Source organism: Tachypleus tridentatus, chromosome 2 (assembly GCF_004210375.1).
Source record: "Tachypleus tridentatus isolate NWPU-2018 chromosome 2, ASM421037v1, whole genome shotgun sequence".
Lineage (NCBI taxonomy): Eukaryota > Metazoa > Arthropoda > Merostomata > Xiphosura > Limulidae > Tachypleus > Tachypleus tridentatus.
The window spans coordinates 29,113,600-29,126,561 of NC_134826.1; the positions used below are offsets into that span (position 1 = coordinate 29,113,600).

Consider the following 12,962-nt stretch of genomic DNA (forward strand, 5'->3'; position numbering starts at 1 on the left):
TCTCCACTTGCTCCTATACTAGCTAATTTGTTCTTATCTCATCATGAAATGAATTGGTCACACTCATGTCCATCCAGACTTAAACTTCTAGTTTGTAAGAGATACATTGATGACACTTTTATTGTATTCAGAGAGGAAAACCACATTCAAAAGTGTCATGCTACTTAAATTCAAAGCACTTTAGTAGTAATACAGTCTCATTGTTTGTTTTTTATCCTGTACAGTTAGTTATTCAATATTTTGTTCTATTTTTGAAACTGGTAACAGCCATTTCTATGATTATTGCATATTAAAAATTATTTTAAAAAATAATTTTAACTTTAATGCTCTTGTTTTATTTAGAATATCTCTCTCAGTGGATATGATGTATGATCATTTTCCTAGATAAAATATGCTCTATTTTCTACAAGAATACATGGAGTAGTGAAATCCTGCATTGGGTGATGTGCATAAGCTTGACTGGTAAAACAACTGTATTGCAGATTCTATAATAAAAGAGTCAAGAACACAAGTTCCCTTGTGGAGGATGGATGTACTTGGTTCATGCTAGTGGCATGGAAGCAACTCTGATCTAATTGTACAGGTCTGTATCTCTTCATTGGACATATTGATCTTTTGATGTGTGAGGTGCAGCAGTTGTGGTACACATTTATCTAAATTACATTGACAAGCTTAAGATCACATGTTACCGATAAGCCTCTTTGTGGTCCTTACTTTCTGAACTAGCAGATGGTTTCATGAAGGAATTTGTATTGGAAATATATTGGTTGCTGCTTGATTATCACAAAGTATGGTTTGTTGATCATTAGATTAATGGAACTGAATAGATGTTATAACGTTTACTTCATGAACTATTGAGCAGAATTTAGATGATAGTTCATTGTGCCTTTTGCTTTACAAGCTACCAAGTTATTTTCTGAAGCAGAATTCCATTTGATATTCTGCAAACATAGCTTATCTTGTCTAACCAGGTAGTAGCAGAACTTTTGCACAGCAGATTGCACATACCTTACTGTACTATACAGTACAACCTAAGTGTACTTAACTTCTCCCTAAGCAATGAGGAAATTGCACAGGGTATAAATCAGTTTGTTATGGATCTAAGTGAAATGTTATTTGTTCTTGTAGATTTAATTGTATTTTTCTGTGATGTCAGTTAAAGCAAGTAGATTCTTGTGCATGGCAGTACAATATCTGTAGGACATTAAATGTGTTTTTACCTGCTGACTGTTGTATTTAGCTGAGGAGGGTCTGTGTGTATTTTGATACATACAGTAGCAATAGCATGAATATTAATCCTGGTCAAAAGAATATTTGCTAAAAAAATATTAGTTTGGCTGAATTCTTCCAATGATTATTTTGTGGTACAAATAAAATAGGTTGAGTGTAATTATTCACAGTTAACGACACTAGATATTTGAGGTAGCCCATGTAAGTTGTGGTAACGTTGCGTAAGTCAGTGGCAGTGTGTGTGTAATTAGTGGAGCATCTGACAGTGTATACTGTTGTGATGTATGCATTTGAAAACATGTATAAATATTTGTTTGGTTGCACACAAGTGGATGTTACAAAAAGTCATTCATGAGTGATGTATAACATGAGTATATGGAGAACAACTGTAGAACAGCATATGATTTAAAATAGATATTCATCTGGACTGAAATATTTTATTAAGCAGGTAATGGGATTTACATGGAACGATCAGAATAACTGCGTGGCTCGTACTGTGATTGGAAGAAAACACTGTTCAACATGTAATTAGTAATAGCAAGTAATATTTTGATTGGGCCTAACTGAGATATTCATGAGTAGGTTAAATTCTCTGTTGAAAGTTAGATCCATAAACAGTGGCTTAAGTTATACCAAAAAAAAAAAGAAATTTTATTTGGTCATAATTGATTATTGCAGATGAAATATTTTAAACAGTAAAGTTTTAATGAATATTTTCAGTATTTTACAGTACATGTTGCAGTTTAAATACAAGATGTGAGTATATATTCCCAGAAGCGTGAAGTAACACTGTTAGCATTGTTTTGTTGTTGCCTTTAATTTTGCCAAACTTGTAGTTAAAAAAAATAATTATGCTGATGTTAATAAATTTATGGTAAACAAAACAAGGTCGATGCCCATCTAGTAGTTGGTCTATTTTGGTTACTTATGTAGGAGACATAATTTGCAGTTTCACTCCTTGCATGGCTTGAAACTGCTTGTGTAACAATCAGTAAGTAATGAAAGTAATATAGCTGGTTTCCAGAGTAGGTGCATCATTAAGAGCATAATTAAATACAGATGAAGCATAATATCTTATGAAGTCTTGAGGAGCATGATGTCCACAATTAAAATGGATACAACTTGCATGGGCAATATATATGAAAATATATGTAAGCCTGTATAAATAACATTTAACCAGTAGTTTTCATACTGTTTCTAAAAGAGATTTTAAAACAAACTTGTTAGTGATAGAAATTTGGTTTACTATATAAAATCAAGGTTTTAACTCTTCAGACTATGCTAATTGTAGGTAGCTTTTCATATTTATACACAAGTTTTCATTTGTGTGTTTTGCCACATCAAATAAACTGTGTTTAGAACACACTGAATATTGCTATTTTTTATTCTCCAACATCTTAGATATACGAGCTCTAAATGGAGCCGCATATGAACTGTCTGAAAAGTTTCTAGGTGATCTAACATTCCTATAACACCAAGGAAGCTGAATGAGTGCAAGGAAGCTTGTCCTCCAGTTATGAAGTATTGTATTGGTGGATGCCAAGTGTGGAATCATTACCAATATCTGATATGCATCCAACTATGCCAGAAGTATTACATACCAAAGATCATCTCAGAAATCAGATCTTCATGTAGTTCTTCTAAGCTCCAGGAAAGTCCAATCATATTAGAAACATCTTGCTTTGACAATGACACTCCTATTATAAGTGAAGAAAGCTGTCATGGCATTGGGCATCAATATGGAAGTGTTCATGTTTGCTGTCATACTTCTTCTGTCCATCAATATAATGTAGTCTGAATAGCAGTTAGTAAAGCATTTGACAGTGTTCCAAGTGAAATTAAAGCATCCCTTATGCTTTGGGAAATTGTGGCATTAAATCACCACTGTCAAGAATAACCATATCTGTAAATATTTACCATATTTCCCGGTGTGAAGTGGCTAAATTTTGAAAAAAAAAGATAAACATAAGAATAAAGTCACAGCACTTCCACCAATCTTACGAAGATGTTTCATGGATTGTTTAGTGACTTGCAGTACATAAATCCTCTTGCCCACTTCTTGTTTTTGTGAGCTATATGCTTGTCATATGTACCATTGAAAGTGTATACCTTATATTACCACTGGAATATCTGTATTATTACCAGTAATAATGTTATTCTAAGCCTGAGGAGTTGAAAAGAGTGCCAGTATTACAGCACCATATGTACAATGACCTGTTTGTGTGACAGATTTGTTTACCGATAGTGACCAGTCATAATTTGTCTCTTATGCTTTCCATTCACTGTCTTGACTCATGCACAGCATACTGATTTGTGATGGTTTTTATAGTTCACTGATTTTAAGAATGTTTTATGTTTATTGATTTTAATAATATTTAATAAGCATGTCTTAAGTTCACATATCAGCAAACTGAAAGATTAGCACAGAGTACCATATATAAAATGTGCTATAGACGTGTTAACAATAGGTCTAGCTGTGTTTTGTCAGCAATGTTCTCATTTGCAACTTTCTCTATTCGTGCAAATGGATGTGGCTACAGCTGGCACACTGTCTTGATTTTATGGTTTTAAGAACATTTTCTATCATTGGACATAACTTAATACCACATTACTCATAATTTAATGTTTTTAAAATACAGTTTTACTGCAACTTTTTTTAATACCACATGAACATGATAAACCAAACATCACAATTTTTTTTAAATACCCAACATTACAATACAATAAAATTACAACAAAATAAGGGTTAAAAACAACAAATAAGGAAAAACATTTTAATCTTTAAATCCTGAAAATTCACTGTTGTCACCTACATCATTGTGGTCATTACTGCTGTCTGAAATGTTGCAGTCTTCAAATAAAATGTCATGTTCTGTGTCATCTAAAGCATTATATCCAGATGATATGGTTTTGGAGCTTTTGACATCCACTGCCCTATTTGATACCACATCAGACGTTAACAGCATCTCATCCATGTTTCCAATCTGACCTAATTCATAGTCAGTCTCTTTTATGGCATTGATTATGAACTTATGAAATTCAGTGATTTGGTCTTCACAATCTCCAGGCATTTTCTGTGCAATTCTTGTTTTGTTTCTCATTGACAGTCCTTAAATCTATAGCACCAACTTGATGTACCACAAAAATCGAAACCTTGTACTTCTGCCCTCAATTTTGATTCATTAATAATAGTTTTTGTTAACACTGACTGACCCAAATTTCTCTACTGAACTACCCAGTTCTTCATTTATTCTTCAAGTTCTGGTCACTTAGCTGCAGACCAATGTAGATTATGCTTAATTCTTACTGCAGGCTTCAACAGGCCTTCCTGCTTCCTCCAATAATGGATCATCTTTTCAGTTGGTGTTGGACCCAAACAACCCTGTTGTCATGTTCCTTTCCAAATTCTATGACTTATAACTTGTGGCAAATGGTGTAGGAGTGCCTCTTTCTCTCTCTCTCTTTTTTTTTTTTTTTTGTAGAAGCCTTCATACGGGTTATGTTAAAAAATTTATTCAGCTGAACTGTTACAGAGAACTCCTTCTGAGAACAGGGCTATGTTTGAAATCATTACACAAGAGCTGAACAGAATGGTCTGAATGGAACCAAAACAAACGATATTTTGCAAATGGCTGCTATTATCAGTTAGTATTTTTGCAATTTTACTTTCATATGTTCTTATAATATTGCATTAATAACATGATCATTTGAGTTGAGTAAAAATGTTATTATTTGATGGAAAACAGGCAAATTAGACTATTGACTGGTTTACCTTAGCCTACTGTGGAAGTGCCAGTGCATATTGTGATATTTTATGATTATCTTGCTTATTTATTTGTTATTTAATACTAAGTAACTTATACATTTCATTCTGGGTCATATGGAGGGGCTTGGATTACTTTCTAGTATCAAAATGCTTCTTCAAGGCTAAGGTTTAGACCTATAAGCAATGTAGCCTTTGGCCTGGAAGACACAGGGTAACTTTTTGAGACTTATTTTGGTAAAAAATAGTGTTTAAGACACTGGGAAATATGATATATATCTTGGGAGGTTTTTGAATTGAGTATTAATTTACTGGATATTTTATCATTATATGTGGTCATTTTAATGTATGGTGTTTTGATTTTTTTGAAAAACTTTGTTATAATATTATGTAAAAGGTTTAATCTTATGTTGTATTTTGGTTATTTTAATATGTTGGCTTTGGTTTAGAAGGTTTACTTTATGCTTAATTTAAGGAAGAAAAAGTGTTTAATTCATGTAAATGAGTATTTTATTTCTTCTGCATTTTTTAATTCGAATTATGTTGACTTTTAGTGTGAAATTGTATTATATTTAGTCTGTTTTAACCTTTTAGGTTTTTGTTTTACTTAAATTTGCATTTTCATTTTATTTGTATGTGTAGTTAGGAAAGTGATATGCAGGAGTAACACTTGGTTATACTAATTTCTTAACCAATACAGAGATTATTTTAATTGACTTCTAAGTCTTAAACATAAGGATGGCTGGGAGAAGTGTGGTATATGTATGTAATATAAATATAAACTATAAATAAATAATAATTTGGTCAAATGTACAACATTAACATCCTAACATCTCCATTTTCGGAATATATTTATCAACTCATGACAAAAATTCAACTCCTTTGTCCTTACCTTCAAATATAGTTTTAAAACTACATTATTATTTGAGGTACATGTATAATTAATAGAAATAGCTTTTTCTCTACTTCAGATTTGCAACTGTTCTCCTTTGTATTTTGCACTAACAGATTGTTGAGAAAATGAGTGTAAACAGAGTTGTTGCTCATTGAAGTTTTTTTGTTTTGTTTTTCCTTCTGAAGGCTTAGTAAGTTACCTATTTATTTTGTTATAATTAGAGACATTGTATTTGAGTTAGTGGTATATTTAAGTTCTAAAATATGTATATTAAAGGTACACTAATTTGTATTTGGAGAATGAACTTGAAGATAAATTAGGCTTGTATATATATCTATATATTTAAGTTGACAGTTTTGCTCTATACAGTACATTTGTATAAGAGAATATGCTAATATTTTCTGATTGTAAAATTTGTCAACTTTCATAAATAATTAACAACATGGTGAAAACCAGGCAGTATAACTATAAAATTAAAATTGATGTGAAAAGGTTAACTTTTAAAATATTGATTATCATAATTTAATATCTGGTGTTATGTATTATCATTTATCTTAGAGAAGTCTCCAATTTATTGTGTTACATACATAATGTGTTACGATTTCAAATAGCCACAAATTTTAGTTTTAATGTAGAAGTTAATTCAATGTCGATATGTATTAAATTTATGATATTTGCCAATAAGATTGATACACAGTTTTCTTTCTTAACACACACATTTTAATACACAAAGAAGAATACAATTTATAATAACAGATATTACTAATAATGATTTATATACAAACATTTTACAAACTCACAAACAATATTTAGTCTTCTGTTTGGTTTAGAACTGAATATTTTGTCAATGGTCCACGTCCATGACTAGCAAATTAATTCTGAGTTGATATTGGTACACTTAGTTTAAGTTAGTTAGCTGTTTATTCTTCGCTGGCCTCACACTGCTTACAGATGAAGATATTTAATATCTTCATAGAAATGCTATTGTCCAAAGTTAATTCACTGAAGTTAAATGGTTTGTAATGTTCAAAATCAATAAACATTCCGATTCAGATATCTGTAGTTTTTTCATTAATAAGCATTTATTACAGTTGTAGCTTCTGAGGTATAGTATACTTTGACTGTACCAGACCAACAATATTATTAAACTGTCTCTTGGAGCATCAATTTATAATCTTTTGATGAAGTTCTCAAAAGTTCAGTTGGCCCAATAATACTGGTAATCACTAGTATTTTTACATACATTGTGCGTTATTGATTCTTACATTTGAGAATCTACTATAAATTTAGAAAACAAGTGGCACTTGTGTAACACACATTTAATAGTATATGTTACTCTTGTTTCTAAATGTATATTAAACTAAAAACGAATGCATTTTATGCATTCAAAGAAAATAAAGAGTATGCATCAAAGAAGAAAAAATTTGTATTGGGATTTAATTTTCAGTGTATAATTATTATGTAGTTGGGGTAGAGAATATAACAGATAAAAAAACGTTTTGCCTTAAAAAAATTTGATATTCATTTGGAAGATAATTTAAGTTGTGCAAATTAAATATGAAAACTGATTTTATTTTTAGCATGAAAATCTTTTTCACTCATACTGATTTAGTAAAGGTTTCAAAAATGTTCAGACAAATACTTACTAGTTAGATTCACTGCACAAGAGTCTCAGCCATCATCAGAGTATCACAGACCACTAATCCTTCTCTGTTTGAGCTGAGCCTAACTGCTGCTATAGCCAAGTCTATAGCTGCTAAAGGCCACAACGGTGATTGTCAAAAAGGAAAAATAATGTGTCTCCATATCAGACCATCTCTTCATGTGATTTGTTAGAAGGTATTTATCAACAGTGAGGGAAAGCACCAGGTGCGAGCCCACTTCTATCAGGAAACTACTATTCAAAGGCAATGAAGTCCTTCTTAAATTAAGGTTTTCTTTGAGGAATGGCTGAATGCTCGATAGATAGGAAGAACATTGTTGAAACTTGACCAGTACCATCATCAACTATCATATTGAAACCAGTAGCAGACAAGAGCCAAACAGTTAAGAAGACCTACATACTTGCACTAAGAGCACCACTATTGATGATAATGAGAACCTTCAAAACAAAGTAAGTCTATGTGGGCCATGTTTACTGTTGTGAGAACAGTTTTAACATAAGCAATGCTTATAGTAACAATTAAAAAGCCCTAAGAAAAGAGAGGGTGAATGATTTGCATGCACTAAGACAATATAAATGCAATTATACAAATATACAAAAGTCGCTTATTTTCAGTGATAAAACTACTTCTGTGAACACACCTCTCAGGAGCCAGGGGGTGTCTTTACATTACAGTTTGTTGAATATTAAAAGTACATTCAACCTGTAAACTCCCAAAGAGGGTAGTTTTGGACTTATTTTTGAGCAAATGTTTCATTTGTAAACTGATAAATTTTCAAATGAAATACAGCATTCTCAGTTCCCCATACTAGCTAGTACTAAGATCTGCTTGCTGGGTGTAAATTCAATATATATCAATAAAGCCACCTTCTCAGCATCATTAATTAATTGCCAAGGTTTTATGCTTCTACTATCACTTTTTCATATTTATATTTCAACTGAGATATGGATGACTTTATCTGTGATTTGGTAGGGAAGGTTGAAGCATCACGATAGTCAGCAATAGGATGAACAGATAAAAACATTTGAAAGCAACTACAGGCATAACTCAATACTCAATGATTTTGTTTATTCATCATTAATAAAAAGTTTTTTATTCATGTAAAATGTCTTTTTTTTTTTTTGTTAATTACATGCAAAGGAACTCGGTTTAAGATAACAATTATAGTACACTCTCTTTCTTTCTTGTAGGAAACTGGTTTTTACCCAAAATATCACAAGCAGAAAAATATGGAATATAATAGTGTTTTGATAAACAAGATTTATTGTGACAAATAACAAGTTTACTATATCTCACTTAGTTTCTTAACTTTAAAAGAGCTTTAAAAAACACATGAAATGAAAATTTCAGAACACAGAAATACTCCAAATTGATAGAAAGAGTTTATGAGTGAAGAAAGAGATGTTGCATTGGAGTGATGCTATGTCTAGGAGAAGTATTATCCTAGATAAAAGACCTTTACCAATATTGAAAATGTCCATGACATCTGTTTACTAGCAGCTGCAGATTCAGGAGCACCTAGACCAGTTGGGAAGCTGGTGTGAAGCAATTGAAAATGTTGAGCATTTTTATGCAGTTGCTTCAGTAATTAAATAAAAATTAAGAAGAATTTATGTGATGGAAACCTCTGGGTGTGACACTCCCAGAAGGGAAACAGGAATATGGCATGAAAGAGATCTACATTATGGAATGGGATGAATAACCAGACAGATTACAGATAACTAGCATTGATAATCAAGAGTAATAAAAAAAATCAATATCCAGCACATTCATAAGGAAGGATAAAAAACAAAAAAGATGGTCATGAGTTTGAATATGATGCAACAGATGATGCTACTCTGGTAGTTAACATTTTTGTTAGAGGCAAAAATCAGTTTTTGAATGTGAGATTGATAACAAAAGTAGCATGTAGCAGACAAATGAGTTGGCCACCAATTTGCTGATTCTAACTGTAACTAATCACCAAAGAACTTTTGTTTTTGGAAAGGCCAGTGAGTTACAGAAACAAACCAATAAAGTATCAGAACTACTTGCAGGTGGATATGCACAACATGCCGAAACTCATAAGAATACTGAGAAAATATCAGTTAAAAATCTCGTGTCCAGAGCTGAAAATCAAATGTTCTCCAGGATACAAAAAAAGCACTCCTTCAACAAATAGAGAATAGCTCCTGAAGTTTTTTAGAATGTTAAATCTCCTATTCAACGAGGCCAGAGCAGTGTTTCAACCTTGATGTAAGTGTAAAATGTCATTTCTCTCAATCAGCCCCTATCAGTTGGATTCCTGTACATGATGAGGGGCCCCCCCAGGGAAGATTCTATTGTTTCAGTTTACCTTCTCTGGGATCTAAACATCCACATGCATGGCAACCCATGAAAGGGAGAAGAGGATCCTGGTGGTTAAGGGTTCCAACCCTAACACACCTCTTTGGCCATGAATTCCTGTGGATGGACAGCCATGAAATGGCCCCCTTGGGTCAAACGGCTGGTCCACTTAGGCGAGGGTCAACCAAGTACCAGTGTTGGATGTTCTCAACAGGTGTTGTGGACATTGTATCTGATGCTGGTGTTTAGGTATAGTGCTCACAAAACTCTGCCATTGCTGCAGTGTCCTTGTTTGACATTGTAGTGCATCTCTTTATAGGGCTCCATGGTGGGTGGGGGCAGTGGGCATTGAAATTTTCCATTTTTTATTATGGATACTCCAATTACAAATTTTAATAAAATAGTGAAAAAACAGTTCATAGGTAAATGACCCTGTCCTGAAGATTCTGAGCAGCAATCCTCACTATCTGTACCACCTGTTGTACCTCATTTTCTTATATTGCATTCACTTTCAGACAAACCTTTAGGGCAAATGTCTCCCTTTTTTATTCAGAAGGGTCAAGAAGGACTTGCTGGCTCTCCAAAGTTGGTAAAGAAGCTTCAATCTGGTGACATATTGGTGGAAACATGCACATCTCAACACAGTGAAGTCCTCTTGCATTCAAAGGCAATTGGGGATATACTGATTGAGGTTACATGTCATGCTACTTTGAATTCATCACGTGGGGTTATTGTTAAGAGGGATTTGAAGAACATCCTAGAATTGGAGATTCTCGCTGGTTTATTCACCCAAGGAGTTTCTGCAGTGAGACGCATATCCACTCACAAAGATGAAATTATGATGCCAACCAATGTCCTCATTCTCACATTTACATCACCATGTCCGCCTGCCACCATCAAGGCAGGTTATCATAATTGCAGAGTACGGCCATACGTTCCATACCCTCTCTGATGTTTCGAGTGTCAGCGGTTTGGTCACTCAAAGATGGCATGTCAGGGTTCCTTGATGAGTGCTCGTTGCAGTGGCAAGGATCATGATGCCTGTGAGTGTGAAACAGATCCTCATTGCATGAATTGCAATGACTCTCATCAATCCTACTTTTGTTCTTGCCCTAAATGGCTTGAAGAAAAAGAGGTGCAATGAATGAAAATTATTCATAACTTTACTTATCCTAAGGCTTGAAAGTTTCTGTCCACCACTTCATCTGAGACACGTGCTGTTGTATTTCATTCCACTGCTACAGTGGGAATGCAGACGAATCTTTGCGTCTCCAAAAGAATCATTCTCAAAACACATGAAAAGTCTTTTGACCTCCATGGTTAAAATGCTTGAATTAACTTCAATACTCTTCTCTGTCCCTTCCATATATTCCAATAAATCCCAAGATCCCCTTCCTTTGATTTTGGGTACAGGCATTTCCTTGGATACATCTTCTTCCACTCCACAATGCAAAACGATCATTCGTTCATGTCCTTAGTCGCTGGAATCTTCTTCCAATGGCAAATACCTGCCCAATCGATCCAAGGCAGGATCCATGGAGATCAAGAGACCTCCCTTGAATAGGAACAGCAAGTAAAAAAGACGTGGCCATAAACAGAAGGGTTCTCCACTCAATTTGCCTATATTTAATAAAAATGGTCACCCTGATACAACAGAACTGTCAAGGTTTATATTCTAATCTTGATGACATCAAAATACTGATTGCTTCCTATCATTCTGTTTGTCTTTTCTTACAGGAAACATTTCTAAAACCTGACGATATTGTCACCTTTCGGCAGTTTTCTTTTTACAGAAATGACAGGCTGTGTGATGGAAGAGTGCATGGAGGGGTGGCACTGTTGTTTGATCAGCATGTGCCCACCCTGTCTTTGCCACTCGATACACCCTTGGAGGCCGTAGCCATCTGTGTTTCCTTGGGTCATACCATCACTGTTTGCTCTCTCTACCTGTCCCCTGGTATTATCATAAAATGAAGTTTGCAGGATAAAAAATACATTGAAATATAAAGGTTTTTATCAACCTAAGAAGATTTTTTGTTCTGTTAAAAGCTGTTTTTTTAGGTAAATTGCAACAGTAAACTGAGAAAACATTTAGTAATAACGGAATGTAATTACATGGGAAAACTTTGAGATATACAGGGTAATGAGTGCAACTAGGCTTTATTTTGTTGTTTGGTGATACGTGAAGTTGTGGTAAGTTGAAATATAATGAGGGGAAGTGCTGATAGGAGGGGTTGCTCCATAGAGCATATGTTCTCTGAACACAAACTTTCTCTTTTCAATACTGGTTCTTCTGCTTATTTTTATGCACCTAGTCAGTCCTTTACTGCTGTTGACTTCTCAATTGGCTCCCTTTCACTATTCTCCCATTTTTTTGAGGGTTGACAATAATCCACGAGGCAGTGATTATTTTCCTATACTTTTGAGAGAGAGACTGGCTGTGGTTGATGCCACCTAACCAGCATGCTCCAGTGCAAGCTGAATCAAGCAAACTTGCCCTCTTTCACTGTTCTTGCAGAACGTGATCTTGTCATTGCCTTGAGCCATCAATAGATGACTGTGTGGCAGGAGTAACTGACTGTATTATACAAGCAGCTGCTCAGTGTATTCCTAAAACCTCAACACATTTTCCACGATAACCTCGTCTGTGGTGGAATCCTGCCTGTGCACATGGTCGGTGGGTAAGACATCAAAGCCAGAAGGAATCTTAGATTAAGTTCACAATCAGCATATCTTCTACCACCAGTTTTAAAGTCATATGGGACAAAGGTCAGTGGGCAGTGTAATTCCTTCCCCCTCTCAATCTTGCTCTCTGATGGCCAGGAAGTAGCAGATACCCTAGGTGAAAGCTTTTGCTGGGTATCTAGTGCTTCTGCTTTTTCCTCTACCTTCTTACCTATCAAGACTCTGACAGAGCAAACACCTCTTTCCTTTCAAGCTGTATGACTATAATCATCCCTTTATACTGGTGGAACTCAAACTGGCCCTTCATTAACCTGGCAGCACATTGGTTGGACCAGATGATGTACACTATGAAATGCTGTGCTATCTATCTCCTGCTTCTCTTTAACTGAATCTGGAAGGA

The 12,962-nt window shown here is 34.2% G+C and overlaps 1 protein-coding gene across 12 annotated transcripts in view; it reads left to right on the forward strand.

Moving 5' to 3' along the window:
* MKP-4 (dual specificity protein phosphatase MPK-4) overlaps window positions 1–12,962 on the forward strand; it is a 49,673-nt gene that overhangs the window by 35,316 nt on the left and 1,395 nt on the right. For 2 of the 12 annotated variants that reach the window (XR_013021558.1, XM_076481957.1), the window contains 2 exons: window positions 483–583; window positions 2,632–6,572. The exons of 2 other annotated variants lie outside the window; for them this stretch is intronic. Coding sequence is in view for 2 of the 10 variants with exons in the window: in XM_076481957.1 (XP_076338072.1) it covers window positions 483–550 (68 nt within the window). In the remaining 8 variants the exon portion in view is untranslated. Of the gene's footprint in view, window positions 1–384; window positions 6,573–12,962 lie in introns of those variants that run through there. 8 more of the 12 variants (XM_076481948.1, XM_076481920.1, XM_076481905.1 and 5 more) reach the window with 6 other exon arrangements.